The sequence below is a fragment of the Triticum dicoccoides genome, chromosome 5A (genome assembly GCF_002162155.2).
Source record: "Triticum dicoccoides isolate Atlit2015 ecotype Zavitan chromosome 5A, WEW_v2.0, whole genome shotgun sequence".
Classification (NCBI taxonomy): Eukaryota; Viridiplantae; Streptophyta; class Magnoliopsida; order Poales; family Poaceae; genus Triticum; species Triticum dicoccoides.
In genome coordinates, this window is record NC_041388.1 from 635,864,119 (window position 1) to 635,880,466 (window position 16,348).

At 49.1% G+C, this 16,348-nt stretch overlaps 3 protein-coding genes across 4 annotated transcripts; 2 read left to right on the forward strand and 1 right to left on the reverse strand.

Moving 5' to 3' along the window:
* The first annotated feature begins 3,300 nt into the window (after positions 1–3,300).
* Positions 3,301–7,961, forward strand: LOC119298202 (U1 small nuclear ribonucleoprotein 70 kDa-like). Of its 2 annotated transcripts, XM_037575691.1 has the most exons (3): positions 3,301–3,486; positions 7,163–7,419; positions 7,496–7,961. In XM_037575691.1, exons 2-3 carry the CDS (start codon positions 7,165–7,167, stop codon positions 7,802–7,804), a joined length of 564 nt encoding a protein of 187 aa, XP_037431588.1. In that variant the 5' UTR covers positions 3,301–3,486; positions 7,163–7,164; the 3' UTR covers positions 7,805–7,961. The 2 variants fall into 2 exon arrangements, with proteins under 2 accessions (XP_037431588.1, XP_037431589.1); XM_037575692.1 differs by lacking the exon at positions 3,301–3,486 and having other exon boundaries at positions 6,932–7,419.
* Positions 7,962–9,667: 1,706 nt separating this feature from the next.
* On the reverse strand, positions 9,668–11,386 carry LOC119298203. Its single transcript, XM_037575693.1, has 5 exons — positions 11,330–11,386; positions 11,041–11,246; positions 10,645–10,957; positions 10,462–10,560; positions 9,668–10,377 (listed from the first exon to the last, which is right to left on the reverse strand). Exons 1-5 carry the CDS (start codon positions 11,360–11,362, stop codon positions 9,850–9,852), a joined length of 1,179 nt encoding a protein of 392 aa, XP_037431590.1. The 5' UTR covers positions 11,363–11,386; the 3' UTR covers positions 9,668–9,849.
* A 2,335-nt stretch (positions 11,387–13,721) lies between these two features.
* On the forward strand, positions 13,722–15,299 carry LOC119303620 (LEAF RUST 10 DISEASE-RESISTANCE LOCUS RECEPTOR-LIKE PROTEIN KINASE-like 1.5). Its single transcript, XM_037580751.1, has one exon. It carries the CDS (start codon positions 13,838–13,840, stop codon positions 15,152–15,154), a length of 1,317 nt encoding a protein of 438 aa, XP_037436648.1. The 5' UTR covers positions 13,722–13,837; the 3' UTR covers positions 15,155–15,299.
* The last annotated feature ends 1,049 nt before the right edge of the window (positions 15,300–16,348 follow it).

Genomic DNA, 16,348 nt, shown 5'->3' on the forward strand with positions numbered 1-16,348 from the left:
CTACTTTCCCACTTCCACATATGACCTAAACCCAAAGCCAAACTCGGTCCTACCGATTCTTTCTATCCGGCGCCACCGAGTTTCACTTGTCATAAGCCACTGCCAAACCCTAGCAATTCGGTTCTACCGATAGGGATCTCGGTCTCACCGAGATGGGATTGCAAACTCTCTATTTCCCTTTCGTAACTTTTCGGTCTCACCGAAAGAGCGAATCGGTCCCACCGAGATTGCAATGTAAACTCTGTGTTTCCCTTTTGTAACTTTTCGGTCTCACCGAAAGAGCAAATCGGTCCCACCGAGTTTGCCTGACCAACTCTCTGGTTAGCTTATTACCAAACTCGGTCTCACCGAGTTTGTGTAATCGGTCTCACCGAGATTACGTTATGCCCAAACCCTAACCATATCGGTCCTACCGAGTTGCATGTCAGTCCCACCGAAAATCTCTAACGGTCACTAGGTTTACCTTTTCGGTCCGACCGAGTTTGTTGATTCGGTCCCACCGAGATTGGAAAACTGTGTGTAACGGTTGGATTTTGTGTGGAGGCTATATATACCCCTCCACCTCCTCTTCATTCGTGGAGAGAGCCATCAGAACATATACACAATTCCAACTCATATGTTCTAAGAGAGAACCACCTACTCATGTGTTGAGACCAAGATATTCCATTCCTACCATATGAATCTTGATCTCTAGCCTTCGCCAAGTTGCTTTCCACTCAAATCTTTTTTCCACAAAATCCAAATCCTATGAGAGAGAGTTGAGTGTTGGGGAGACTATCATTGGAAGCACAAGAGCAAGGAGTTCATTACCTACACACCGTTTGTTACTTCTTGGAGAGTGGTGTCTCCTAGATTGGCTAGGTGTTACTTGGGAGCCTCCGACAAGATTGTGGAGTTGAACCAAGGAGTTTGTAAGGGCAAGGAGATCGCCTACTTCGTGAAGATCTACCGCTAGTGAGGCAAGTCCTTCGTGGGCGATGGCCATGGTGGGATAGACAAGGTTGCTTCTTCGTGGACCCTTCATGGGTGGTTGCTTCTTCGTGGACCCTTCGTGGACTCGCGCAACCATTACCCTTCGTGGGTGGAGTCCTCCGTGGACTCGCGCAACCGTTACCCTTCGTGGGTTGAAGTCTCCATCAACGTGGATGTAGGATAGCACCACCTATCCGAACCACGGGAAAAACATCCGTGTCTCCAATTGCGTTTGAATTCTCCAAACCCTTTCCTTTACATTCTTGCAAGTTGCATGCTTTACTTTCTGCTGCCAATATACTCTTTGCATGCTTGCTTGAATTGTGTGATGATTGCTTAACTTGTCCTACAATAGCTAAAATCTGCCAAGAACTAAAATTGGGAAAATGTTAAATTTTTATTTGGTCAAGTAGTCTAATCAACCCCCCTCCTCTAGACATACTTTCGATCCAACAACCGTCCATCCTGGTGGATCGGAATTTTAGATACAATAACCTTTGATTTGAACTAAGGCGCTTACACATCGCTCATCGTCCTGTGATTTCTTCCGTGAGACACAATCTTCACGCCAAGTCAACCACACTCGCTTACACATCGCTCATCCTTGTGTGATTTCTTCTGTGAGACACAATCTTCACGCCAATCTCTTGCAATGTAGTACTCGGAATGGGGATTTGACCGTTCAATATGCATTAGCATTAACTTCGAGACCATGCCACTCCTCGTGCGAGTTATGGATCATTTGAGCATTCACCCCTCGTATTCTCCTCGCCTTACCCATCACCTTCGCGGCCTCCGGTTCATCCACTCGATTGAGTCCCCGCGCCTCACCATCATCCTCCAACGCCATCCCTGGACCATGATGCATTGCCCATCCCGGTGGTTCGAATTTACAGGTACAATAACCTTTGATTTGGACTAGGGGCACGCCATTTAACAATCGCACCGACTTATGCATCGCTCATCCTCCAGTGGTTCTTCTGTGAGACACAATCTTCATGCCAGTCTCTTGCAATGTACTATTTGAATATATGATTTGACCGCTAATCTCAGACAATGTATTGAGAATAACTACGAGACCATGACACTACTTAACGAGTTATGGATCATTTGAGCGCTCACCTCATATTGTTCTGGTCTTAGCTATTCTCTTTCCAGCCTTCTGTTCACCCATCGACTGAGTTCCCATGCCTCACCACTGTCCTCCACCGCCATCCTTGGTGCCTCACCGACCGCCGCCGCCGCACTCCTCGCCTTGCTAACCCTACAATTAAGGATGCAGAAGCGGCGCCTGATCCGCCTCGCTTCATAGTCAAAGTAGGTCAAATTAGTTATAATCCTCCCGGTTAAGATTTAGTTCAATTTGAACTAAACTCATCCTTTTGCGGGCTTTCACGGGAGCCCACTTGCATCCCTACCTAGTACTCCCTCTATAAAAAAATATAAGAGTGTTTAGGTCACTATCGTAGTGATCTAAACGCTCTTATATTTCTTTACGGAGGGAGTACAATTTTGTTTCGGACACTAGAGCATCTCCAGTCGCGTCTCAAAAGGCCCCAAGGCGCCTTTTTATGCGATGGCGTCGAAAAAACTCCAATCGCGTCCCCAAGACGCCGGAATCCGCCGGCTCGGCCCGTTTTTGGGCCCGGCGATCGTAGGCCGAACCCAGCGCATTGTGGGCGCTCGGGGGCTCCAGCGCAAGGGAAAAACACGTCAGGGCCACACTGTCAGGCGAAAAGTCAAGCCATTCGTCCAGATTCATCCCCCACCCCCCGCGCGCTCAGCCACCATCCTGCCGATCCTGATGCCGCCCACCGCCCAACACCGCTAGATAGGCCATTCCGCACCGGAAAAGACAGAAGGTTTCGCCGCGGCAGCCTCTCCACCACCGTCTAGGCGAGTTTTTCGGCGTTTCGGCCGCGCAGGACGGTTTTCCGGTGGGTATGCGCCCATTACGGCGAATATGGGCCGATTCGCACCGATATCGGGCCATTTTCACCGAAAGTGGGCCGAAAAGCAGGCACATTTGCGCCAAAATGGGCCGATATCGGCGCCTGAGGGCGACGACTCGGTACCCAACTGCCCCGAGAGCCGATTATACCACTGGCTCGCCCCTAGGCGGCAGTTTTTATGCCACTTGGGGGACAAAATTACTGTTCTGACCCTTAAGGCAAACTAAATCCCGATTTGACCTCGTTCCAAAATTTTTTTCGTTTCTGACCTTTTTCGGTGACGCCAAGGTCCCTGGCGTCTGGGTTACGAAGCAGACGCCACGGTCCCTGGCGTCTGGCCCCTGGCCCGCACTGCCCGCCTGCCCGTTGACCTGCTGACGTGGCAAAGGGGCCAGACGCCAGGGTCCCTGGCGTCTGGCCCCGGTAAGTGGATAACCCCACCGGGAGAGTGTGTGGGTCCCACCCCACACACTTTCCCCAATCCAGCCCGAGCTTGAAGAAGAGCTGCTGCCTCCCCACTCTCTCTCACCCCTCAAGCTCCCCCTCAAATCCTCTCCAAAAGGTACATCCCTTAGGTGGATCTTTCCATCACTTTGTTGCTCTTGTTAATCTCTCCCAAATCATCCAATTATTTTTTGTTAAGTCTTGTCCTTTTGGTTGCATTTTATACATGTTGGTGGAACCCTAGTTCATGTTTTCTCCCCCTTATGTTAGTGTGAATGGCTTGGTTAACTTTGATAATATAGTGCTATGCATGGTGTGTAGTAGGAATATATGTTTGTTGAGTAGAAAGATTGGGGGTTAGGGTTAGTTAGTGATTAGGGTTAACTTTGCTTAGTGTGTTAATTAGTGATTAGTGATACTTTTGTGGTCATCACCAATAATTTAGTGTTGATATAATTTGGATATAATAAGATGTATTTGGATAAACACCAATTCTCATTGAGGTCTTAAATGCATTCATGTAATTTTTAGATGGAGAGACTTGTTAATGTTCATTACATTGACAAGGAGGCATTCTTGAGTAACAATGCCGACACGGGTGAGGAACCATTGGTTTTTGATAGAAGCCCTAGCTATGAGGATGTTGTTGCAAAAGTGAGACAAGTCTTGAAGTGGATGGACACCAATGTTGATGTTAAGTTAATAGGAAGGTATGATGTTGGAGTTGGAGCCAAATCTCGCTTGAAAAGTATGCCTATCACCTCGGATTTGCATTGGGATGTATACAAGGAAAAAGTATCCCAATCGGAAGACAAGTCACTTGAATTGTTTGCCACCACTGAATCTCCTCGGTTTACCTTTGATTTGAACCGGCATGTCTCTTCCCCAATGGATGACATGAGCGAGAGGACAATGGTGCCACTTGTTGAGCATAGGGTTGTGGTTGATGCCCCCAATGTTTATCCCCCACCATGTCCCTGTGTACCAACTATCAAAGCAAATGAGGTTGAGTTGTATGCCCCCAATGCTTCTAGCCAACCACCAACTAGCCAAGCAAATGAGGTTGAGTTGTATGCCCCCAATGCTTCTAGCCAACCACCAACTAGCCAAGCAAATGAGGTTGAGTTGTATGCCCCCAATGCTTCTAGCCAACCACCAACTAGCCAAGCAAATGAAGTTGAGGTGATTGCTAGTGACGGAGTAATTCAAGAGGATGAAGATGCTTATGATGACGACGAAGAGCAAGAGGAAGGGTTTCATGGCAATGATGTTGGTGACTTGGATGTGTACATAGCGCAAAAGGACATGGATCGTGACTTGCCTTTTAGGCGTCAATATGCGTATGACTCGGATGACGAGGGTCCAGTTGAACAGTTGGACGAGGATGGGTTCACAAAGGAGGAGAACCAAATCCACTTTGAGCTGACGGGCTTACAAAAAAGAACTCACTTATTTAAAGATCTCGGCCTTGCCCATAAAGCTGTTGTTGACGGTGGAATGAGAATGACGGCGATTGAGCCAACACCATGCCCGGATCCAGGAGAACCAAGGGTGGAGAATGAGGACGAGAATGCTTATTTGAAGAAAGGATTGAAGTTTCTGAGCTTGCCTATGCTGAAGTTTTGGTTGGATGACTATGCCATTCGAAACCATAGGCCAATTTATGTTGAGCACTCCGACATGAAATTGCGTTACACCGTGGTGTGTGAGCAAAAGGAATGCACATGGAAGGTTCGTGCAAGAAAGCTTAAAGAAACCGAAGAATGGGTGTTAACAAGTTGTGATACCACTCATAGATGCAAACCACCATCGAAACGACTTAGAAAGACACACCGTCAACTCACATCTGAGTATCTTGGATACAAATGGATGAAAGACATAGCCTTTGATCCCACTGTGAAAGTGAGGTTTCTCATGCGGACGGTGAAAAAACAATTTGGTTATGAAGTCAAGTATGGGAAGGCATGGAAGGCAAAGGCAAATGCTATTAGGATGTTGTACGGTGGTTATGAAGAAGCATACAACCAGCTCCCAAGGTTGTTGGCCGCCATTGCACATAGGAACCCGGGCATGTTTCATGTGGTCGAGGATCACGAGGGAGTGTTCCACCGTGCCTTCTGGAGTTATGGACAATGTGTGGAGGCGTTTCAGCATTGTCGTCCGGTCTTGTCTATAGATGGCACGTTCTTGACCGGTAGATATAAGGGCACACTAATGGTAGCAATGGCGCACTCATCAAACGACAACGTGTTGCCATGTGCATTTGCTTTGGTGCCTTCCGAGCACAAAGACAACTGGGAGTGGTTCATGGGTCATGTTAGGCACAACGTGATTGGGGCTAGGGAGGTATGCATCATATCAGACCGACATCATGGCATACTCAAGGCAATGGACATTGTTATTCCAGGATTTCCAAAGCTTCACCACAGATGGTGCATGAGGCATTTCGTGGCCAACTTTTACCGGGCATGTAAGAGCAAGGAGCTCAGCAAAGACCTTACCCATGTATGTGTGGCCTTCACCACCCAAGGTTTCGATGCTCGGTACAACAAACTCTTTGCAGCGGTGAACGAAGGGGGAAAAGACTTCTTAACTAGGAATTTAAGTGAGAAGCACAAGTGGGCACGCGCTGATGACGATGGTGGTTGGCGATATGGCGACATGACGAGCAATCTCGTAGAATGTTTCAACAATGTGTTGAAGGGTGCTCGTGCTTTGCCGGTGACTGCAATAGTGGAGTACACCTTCTTCAAGCTTAATGAGTACTTTCAGAGGCATTCTGAAGAGACTGCAAAATGGATAGGTGAAAAAAAGGATTATCCGGAAAAGGTTGATGAATGGTTGCAGTTACAAGCAAGCAAGTCTTCACGACAACAAGTTATCGTATTCGATAGACTTGAAATGATCTATCAAATTGATGAGCCAGGTGGCACAACACGAGATGGTAGACAATATGGTGGTGATGCATTCGAGGTGAAACTGAAGACTCGGTGGTGCCAGTGCGAGAGGCCTAGTAAGTATCATTGGCCATGCTCGCATTTGATAACGGCGGCGAAGGCGAGAAACATACATGTTAATGATGGAAAAACCGTGAGGATGCAAGAGTTCCATGTGGAAGCTACTAGATTGACATGGGCGCCAAGATTTCAACCTTTCTTGGACCAATCACAGTGGCCTGAGTACCATGGCCCTCATATTAGGCCAGACCCTCTTCTGAAGGTGGAGACGAAGGGTAGAAGGAGAACTAAGAGGTTCAGGGGTGATATGGATGACCTGGCTGGATACACTGGCATGAAACAATTTGGTAGCGGTCATTTCATGGAGGCTCCTGACATTATCAACTGTGGGGTGTGCGGTGAAGGGGGACACAATGAGCGGACATGCAAAAAAAAGAAAACCAAAAAAAGAAAAACAAGTCGTGGAGGCGGCACCGATGGTGAAAGAGGTGGAAGAGGTGACGGTGGTGGTGGTCGAGGAAGAACGAGTGTCAGAGGTGGTAGTGGTGGTCGTAGAGGGAGCACAAGTGCTAGAGGTGCTAGTGTTCGTAGAGGGAGCACAAGTGCTAGAGGTGGTGGTCGAGCAGGCACAAGTGCTAGAGGTGGTCGTGGTCGAAGAGGAAGCACAAGTGCTAGAGGTGGTCGTAGAGGAATGGTTGATAATGGATCGGCCTTCGGTTATTTGTTTAATCCAGATGGTTGATCTAATAATAATGGTATATTATTTGTTCATACAATTCCTAGCATTTATGCATTTGCTCTCTTAATGTCTTGTGCTAACAATTGTTCTTTTTGTAGGCATGGCTTCATCCGGTTCCAGGACGAGGCCACCGTGCGCGGACCAAGAGGACATGCCGAAGACGTGGTTGGAGGCCAGTTTGGACAAGAAGAAGGAGAAGGATGTGCCCACACCACCATGTTGGTGTGGTGATGTTTGCAAGCTGAAGGTGTCCACTGACCGCAACAAGTCATGGACAGAAGGTAGAAGGTTTTTCGTGTGTCCCAACTGTGCACATGATCGTCGAAGGCCAACTAACGCATATGACATACCACCGGTATGTTAGGTGTACATATAAAAAACATCAACAAGTTGTCACTCATATGTCTAACAAAATCATGGTTTATATGTAGTCCCCTCCTCCACTTTGCAAGTACTTCACTTGGATAGATCACGAGGTACCAAAAGATATCCAAGAGGACCAACGTGCAGATTGGTTACGGAGGCAGCGCCTATTCGAGGAGTCCTATGCACGGGGATTGGAGCGGGAGCGTCGTGAGAAGGAGGCTCGTGAGCGCAAGAAGCGTGAGCAAGAGAGGGCACGCAAAGAGAAGGCGGCTCGTCAAGAAGAGAGGGCAAGCAAACTTGCAAGGGCTCGCGATGCACGAGAGGAGGACGAGGCACGTGACAAGAAGGGAAAGTGGCCCCGGACTACTCAGTAGACAAATGGAAAGGCACCGGCGTCGATGATGAACTGTCGAGACTTTGTTTAATGTATGAACTTATTATTCGAGACCTTGTGTGGTCATGAACTATTTCTGTCATTCGAGACTATTTGAGATTATGTGCAAACTATGTTCGTCATTCGAGACTAGTTGATATGCTTTGTTCATATTTTTGGTTGAGAGTAGCATGCTTTGTTCATATTTAACAGTGTTTGCTAGTTGTTGCTAAGCAAAAACTTTAACAAGCTGTGTGCAAAAACACCAGGCCCACACCCAGACGCCAGGGTCCCTGGCGTCTGCCTCCCACACCCAGACGCCAGGGTCCCTGGCGTCTGGCTTGCTTTGCTCACGCAGGTGACCAGACAGGCCGTCTGGTGTGTCTGATGGACACCCAGACGCCAAGGTCACTGGCGTCTGCCTCCCACACCCAGACGCCAGGGTCCCTGGCGTCTGGCTTGCTTTGCTCACGCAGGTGACCAGACAGGCCGTCTGGTGTGTCTGATGGACACCCAGACGCCAAGGTCACTGGCGTCTGCCTCCCACACCCAGACGCCAGGGTCCCTGGCGTCTGGCTTGCTTTGCTCACGCAGGTGACCAGACAGGCCGTCTGGTGTGTCTGATGGACACCCAGACGCCAAGGTCACTGGCGTCTGGTGTCCAGAAAGCATTCCTGTCTAATGGATAAGATTCGAGTGGATAAGATTTTGGGCCCACCTCTACCCCTCTCATCCATTCATCTCCACCTCTACCCCTCTCATTTCACTCATATCCACCCACTCTCACCTCTAGCCCTGCCAACGTCACTCCCTCGTCCAGCACCCTAACCCCCCCCCTCAGATCTCTCACAAATCGGTCCGGTTTCACCGTTGGATCTTCAGGATTTCGAGACTAGAAGGTAAATCAACTCCACCCCCATTTTTTGGTTGGTTTAATTTATCATACTTTTGTGAAAACCCTAGTTTGTTTTCCTCTTGGTTTAATGTATCATAGGTTAGCTACTAAGAGATTTGTGTGCTGTAGATGGCTAACGAAACTCAGTGGGTGCTTAGCCCTGTTGTTCATGTGCATGGCTTGTCTCCATGTATTGTGCAAGTTAGTCAAGTGGACCTCACTTTCGATTGGTTGAAGACTAAATTCATGTTGAAGCAAGGGTTGAAGGAAGAGGATTTTGTGTACTACGTCAGCAGGAGGAAGTCAGATGGCCCCGGGGAAAGAAAATTGGTTGACATAACTGATGATGACAAGATTCAAGAAATGCTGGAAGAATGGAAATGGAAAAGGGTTGTTGACTTGCATTGCTACAGGAAACCGAGTTATATGTGATGTTCATGTCGTTTCAACCATCGTGGTCATGAACTACTTATGTCATTCGAGACTATTTGTGTAATTTGAACTATGTTTGTAATTTGCATTGTATCGTAGACCATCGTGGTCATGAACTAAGTTTGTAATTTGAACTATGTTTGTCATTTGTCAACTGTAGTGTTATGAAAAGACTATGCAATGCTTATGTATGTATGTTATTCGAAACTACAAGTGAAAAGACAAAACTACAAGTGAAAAAGCAAGTATTGTCTGCACCAGGACCAGACGCCAAGGACCCTGGCGTCTGGCTCCCCTGCTTTACCCTGTTTCTGGTGTCAGTAGACTGCCAGACGCCAAGGACCCTGGCGTTTGGTCCCCTAACATACATCCAGACGCCAAGGACCCTGGCGTCTGGTCCCCTGACATACAGCCAGACGCCAAGGATCCTGGCGTCTGGCTCCCTGTGCATATAAATGACTAAATACAGATTTCATCATTCATGTCAGACATTCATATAAACATTCATTTAAATGACTAAATCACAGGAAACAACAATTACCATAAATCACATCATTCATTCATGTCAAACATTCATAGCAACTTCACGAATCCGGTACAACTTAATTCGAACAGCAACAAGTTCATGGAAAGAAACGACAACAAGTTCATGGAAAGAGACTACACCAGGTTCGTCGAAACAAACTAGAACAAGCTCATTGAAACAAACTACAACAAGCTCACTTCTTCCTTCCTCTCTTCACGATATCTGCAAGTGTATGCTCCTCCTCTTCGCTAGCCTCATGCTCCTCCTCTTCGCTAGCCTCCTCCGCCTCTGCATCAATGTTGGACTTATATCTTTGCATTCCCGCAGGCATAAATTGATGAGGATACTCCGGACTATGGAATTGAGTGTTCCATGTCTTCTTTCTACCTTTCTTGCCCGGTGTCTTAGCTATGGCTTTGCCTTTTCTAGAGCGGGCATTGCCTTGTGTCGGTTGTGTAACCTGTGATGGTTGTGGAGCATCAACATCATACTCATGATCCTCTTGATGTGTTGCATCATACTCATGCTCATCATGATGTGTTGGCTCCTCTTGATGTGCTGGCTCCTCTTCATTGACCTCCTCCTCTATGTCCTCTTCGTTCTGGACATAACGCCGTTTATTAGCTCTGGCGGCGCGGCTACCTGGTGCATACACGTCACTGGACTTAGCACCATGGCAAGAAAGCATAGCTTCCATCTTATGGAACCGCTTCTTGAACTTCTGCGACAACACAAAAGATGCTATGATATGAGATCCAAATAACTAATCCGCGAAAAAAAACTTTTATAATATATTGCGACTAACCTCCATCGTGCTCCTAAGAGTCCTCTCAGATAATGCACCACCAGCTGGATGACTCAGTGCAACATTGGCATCGTTGACGCACAGAAGCAACTCTCTGCCCTGCAATTCATGAACACACCAAACTTATGTATTTGAAAGAAGACAACATGATGCAAGTATGTTAGAATAGGTCAAACAGACTACCATTTCGTCATGCATCGGTGCGTAGTCAACATGAGCCCCTCTGGTGTCTCTCACAGCCGTGTTGAAGGTATGATAACCTTCTGCAGTCTCCGGGTCTTCAGACACCAACTCCGACCACTCCTCGTGAGTCCAACCTGGCTTCAGCTTTAACCGGTAACGATCCGCATACCACACTTGATACTTCTGATATGCTGACTGATTGTGAGGTCTATTCTCTGATTGCACTAACGCGTCTCTTTGATTCCAAATTTCTATCCACGCACGGTGTTTGTTTGCCCAATCCGATATATCCTGATTGTTCCTTCGATCGAACCTACAAATGATGCACGGGACAAAGCATTAGCAAACACTGACTTATTCAATGCTCTACTACATACTCAAGGCATGCTTGCTTACCGATGCAGAGATAGCATTTCCTCCTTGCTCTCCTCAATTGGAATACCTTGTCTTTTTCCAAATTGTCTTGCCACACGGTCTACAAAGTGCCACTCGACTGCGAAGAAGCATATCATTGGGCACCTCGCCCGCCAAAGATGGCTATCACGCGTGCACATCTCATTAAGATCAAAGTCACGATCTTCCACATAAGGCAACCAATGTACCTGCAAAACAAAGAGATACATTGTTAGCTACATACATAAGTTTCATTCTTGACTAAATTTTATCTCATCAAACTTCTCATAACCTGCTCAGCAGTCAAGGTGTCCAGCTCGTTCATATAGCACTTGTATCGCACATGCGAGCTTCCTGTGTACACTGTCACTTGTTCCCAATAGTAAGCAAGCGTAGGGCGCCGATATGGATCATCATCATGCAACCCGTCATGATTACCCCGTGGGTTTGCCATGAGGGGGTTCTTCAAATCGGGCCGTCCAACCGGGATCCGCTCCCACATCCACACGGATAGGCTCCAAACAAACCCAGACAATGAGGATGTACCTCCCTTCCTCCGACACGCCAAGTCAAGCTGCAATCAAACAAACATGTTAGATATGGAGGCGCATGACAAATGCAAAATAATTGGTTGCAAATATCTCTTACCTGACGATACAAGTATGCTAGTGCGGCCGAACCCCAGCTATACTGGGTATCCCAGTTATTAAGTGGCTCCAAGAACATCCAGAGGGCTGAGTTCCCGGTTGTATCTGAGAAGACTACCTTGGTTAGTACATACCAAAGATAGGCCCGCGCGTACTGCTGCACAACCACGTCATTGGCATCCTGAGGGCACGGGTTGGTGTTTCCTCTGACCAGTTTTAGCCAAGAATGCCTCACTTTCGCTGTATCGGCCTTGCCTTCCTGAGGGCCCTCGGGCTGAACGCCAATTAAATCGGCAGTCCGTTCTCGCCAATTACCCACGCTGACACGACCGGTAAGAGCTTGTCCATTGATAGGAAGGCCGCTTATCATAGCCATGTCCTGTAGGGTCATCGTCATCTCCCCACATGGAAGGTGGAAGGAGTGAGTCTCCGGCCTCCAACGATCCACAAGTGCGGTCAGCGCCGCGTGGTTCACCGGCGGAGCGCGTCGCTTAAACTGCAACACGAATGGGAGAAGACCCAATCTCCGAATGTAAGGCTCATACCGCGGGTCGTAATCAAAGTCATCAGCGGAATGACCCCTCATGCGCATAGCAACTACAACCTGCAAATAAAGTGATGTTTTAATAATCAATACAAGAACACAAATGAGAAACAACGAAAATTGACCCAGTCTTGCTTCTTACCTGTCCATTTTCAATGGCACGAGCACGATGCTCCTTATCCCACTCATCGATTAATCCGTCATACCAAGGTCCATCACCATCCGCCATCCTACAAAAAAATTTCACAAAAATCTATGAATACATGAACAATATCAAACAATTTCCTTCTCCAAGTTTATTCCATATGAAAACACCATTCTTCTCAAACATAACCACATCATTTCTTTCTTCTACATATGCAAACATATCATCTAGAGTACCAAATTTCACCATCAAATATATTTCATTATCATCATCCGCCATTCTATTGAACAAATCATGTCACACACAATAAGAAAATTTCATCATCTCTTTTGCATAAATTTTTTTGCCAACAATAGTATGCCAACAATAGGATTATCTACACATACACACATCATCTATCAAACCAAATATAGTATGCCAAAGTCTATTTTACATACACAAATCATATATTCATCACCCCTCTTAATTCAAAAAAAAATCCTATGGACAACATATACACAAAACCGAATTGATTTTACCTACATGTTCAACTACACATCATCTACTGCATACCTAATCATCTATCAACTACACAAAATTTTCTAAAAATAAGAAACCATCTACTCATCTAACATCACCTAGTGTTGAATAATGCATCCAACCAAAGAGGGGAAAACAAAAAAAAATTGGAGGGAATGGGGGAGAATACCTCAAAGAAGCTTGGGGGGGTCCGATCTGTGAGTTTGAGGGGTTGATGGAGTAGATCAAGGGGGGTGGTGGTGGGAGGGAGAGAAGGGGCGAAGAACAGAGCCCTCTGTTCGTCGTGCGCCGCCAGGAGAAAGATGGGGATGGGTGGGCTGGCCCGTGCGGTTATCCACTTACCGGGGCCAGACGCCAGGGACCCTGGCGTCTGGCCCCTTTGCCACGTCAGCAGGTCAACGGGCAGGCGGGCAGTGCGGGCCAGGGGCCAGACGCCAGGGACCGTGGCGTCTGCTTCGTAACCCAGACGCCAGGGACCTTGGCGTCACCGAAAAAGGTCAGAAACGAATTTTTTTTTGGAACGAGGTCAAATCGGGATTTAGTTTGCCTTAAGGGTCAGAACAGTAATTTTGTCCCCACTTGGGGGGCCAACGGCTGGAGATGCTCTTAGTTGTGTACACACCTGGGGTGTGCCTTGCAAAGCACAAGGGAGAAAGAAAGTCTATTGTACACATGGAGCAGTTGAAATTTCCAGATATGTTCGTCTTAATTTTCCCCAAGAGGAGACCCGGAATCGCATTCCCCCGGTGGACCCCAGCGGCCCATGTGCTGACGTGAAAACGACTCACGGCACTCCGCTGGCAGTGGCCACTGCAGCAGAAGCAACCCTCCCTCGTCTCCCCACCGGTCGCCGCCCCCCGTCCAGTACCAAATTCCCCTCCTTTCCTCCTCGCTCCTCGGCCCGATCGAACGGCCCCGCCTGGATCACGACCCGCCGGAGCCCAGATGCCCCCGCGTCTCCTGCTGCTCCTCCTGGCCGCCGCCCTCCCGCCGCCGGCCGCGGCCCGGCTCGGCGACCACGAGCCCCTTCCTCCCCCGCACCCGCGCGCCCACCAGCACCGCGCCCAGAGCGGCGGCGGCACCGGGGGCGCGAGCCGCGTGCTCACCACCGCGCTCGTTGCCGCCGCGTCGCTCCTCGCCGTGCTCCTGCTCTACCTCTGCGTCGCCATCGCCGTGCGCCGCATACGCGGCAAGGGGGACGGGCGCGCGTCGCGGCAGCAGGCGTCGCAGTCCTCCCGCGCGGCCGCGTTCCTCCGCCGCCACGGCCTGCACCACAGCCGCCCGGCCTTCACCTACGAGCAGCTCCGCGCCGCCACGGCCGGGTTCGACGCCGCGCGCAAGCTCGGGGACGGCGGCTTCGGGACGGTGTACCTGGCGTACCTCCCGCCCGCGGGCCGCCCCGCCGCGGTGAAGCGGCTCCACGTGCCGCCCGCCCCGTCCCCGTCCTCCGCCACCATCACCAAGTCCTTCTGCAACGAGGTGCTCATCCTCTCCGCGCTCCGCCACCCGCACCTCGTCCGCCTCCACGGCTTCTGCGCCGACCCGCGCGCGCTGCTCCTCGTCTACGACTTCGTCCCCAACGGCACCCTCTCGCACCACCTCCACCGCCGGGGCCGCGGCGCCGCGGCCGCAGCGCCTCCGCCGCTCCCCTGGCGGACCCGGCTCGCCATGGCGGCCCAGATCGCGTCGGCGCTCGAGTACCTCCACTTCGCGGTCAAGCCGCACGTGGTCCACCGCGACGTCACCTCCTCCAACATCTTCGTGGAGGCGGACATGCGCGCCCGGCTCGGCGACTTCGGGCTGTCGCGGCTCCTGGCGACGCCCGACGCCTGCTCCACGGCGACCGGGCGGGAGGTGGTGTGCTGCACGGCGCCGCAGGGCACGCCGGGGTACCTGGACCCGGACTACCACCGGTCGTTCCAGCTGACGGAGAAGAGCGACGTGTACAGCTTCGGCGTGGTGGTGCTGGAGCTGGTGACGGGGCTGCGGCCCGTGGACGTGGGCAGGGAGCGGCGGGACGTGACGCTGGCGGACTGGGTGGTGTCCAAGATCCAGATCGGCGAGCTGAGGGAGGTGGTGGACCCGCCGGTGCTGGACGAGCTCCCCGGCGTGATGCCCAGCGTGGAGGCGGTGGCGGAGCTGGCGTTCCGGTGCGTGGCGCCGGACAAGGACGACCGGCCCGACGCCCGGGAGGCGCTGGCGGAGCTGAGGAGGATCCAGGGGATGCTCCCCGAGCTGTCCAACCACAAGGACTGCTCTTGACTTTGGTTTCCACATATCAGAATTGTGCGAGCACTGCACAATCTCTCGGGTTGATTGGTCGCAGTTATCGTTGCATTTTGTCGAAGACGAGTGCCTCATTGTGGATGACCGGATGGCAAATCTGTTCAGACATGTCGCGATCCAATTCCAAGGTACGTACGCGTGAGGTTATAGGTATACAGAGATCGATCAACGGTAGGATGATACTTTGACAGTGATATGAGCTTACTTTGGTGTTGGTTCTGTGAGCTCAAGGAGTAGTATGAGCTAGCTCCTCTGCCTTTTGTGTTTGGCAGTAGCTTGTGATGAAAATGAACAAGTGTAACATAAGAGGAGGATTCGTAGTAACGCTGTTCTTGTCAATATGAACTCCTGTAAGTTGGTTCAGTAGTCAAGAAACTGATGTTAGGTACGTATGAGACAGGCACCCCACAATTGGGTTCTTGTTATATCCATGATGATGATTATCCTCTCTGGCAGGGGGTTGACTTGGCCAGGAAAATTTTTCGGTACTTAGTACTCCCTCCGTCCGGAAATATTTGTTGAAGAAATGGATGCACGGCAAATATTTTCGGATCGGAGGAAGTACATTTCTTTCTCTGTGCATGTGTTTGGTTGCTTGCCAGCGACTCCAAAAAGAGAGTCCTATTGAAAAAGAAATTATTCAAAATAGAAAGAAGTTTCTTTTTCTTCAAATTCAATTGTGTATTTATCTCTTATTCAAAGATTTCCCTGAAAACCGAATTTCATTTTTTCATTCAATGGGGTTAGATGATCTAGTTCTTAATATTATTACTTTACTCAATTGACAAACCTCTGATAGAGCAAACTAACACTAGTTACCAATTCTCTTCTCAACCTCTATACTCGGATTCATTAACACTCCATCATATATTGACCATCGTTAGATGTCAACATTGGATATATAAGATGGTTATATCTCTTAATCCCTTCATTTTTATTTACTCCATATAATAGCATTGTCTGAAGTCAAATTTTATATACTTTGATCAAGTTTATGGAAACAATATTAACATTTGTAGTATACCAAATTCAACATCGAATACAGTATATAAGATGACCGTATCCCGTCTGAGGAAAAAAAAGAAGCAACCCACAACGTGTGGAGTGGTTATCCAAGTCCGAGCAGCACCTATTATGAAGTATAATTCCATATTTCAGGGTAAGAGATTG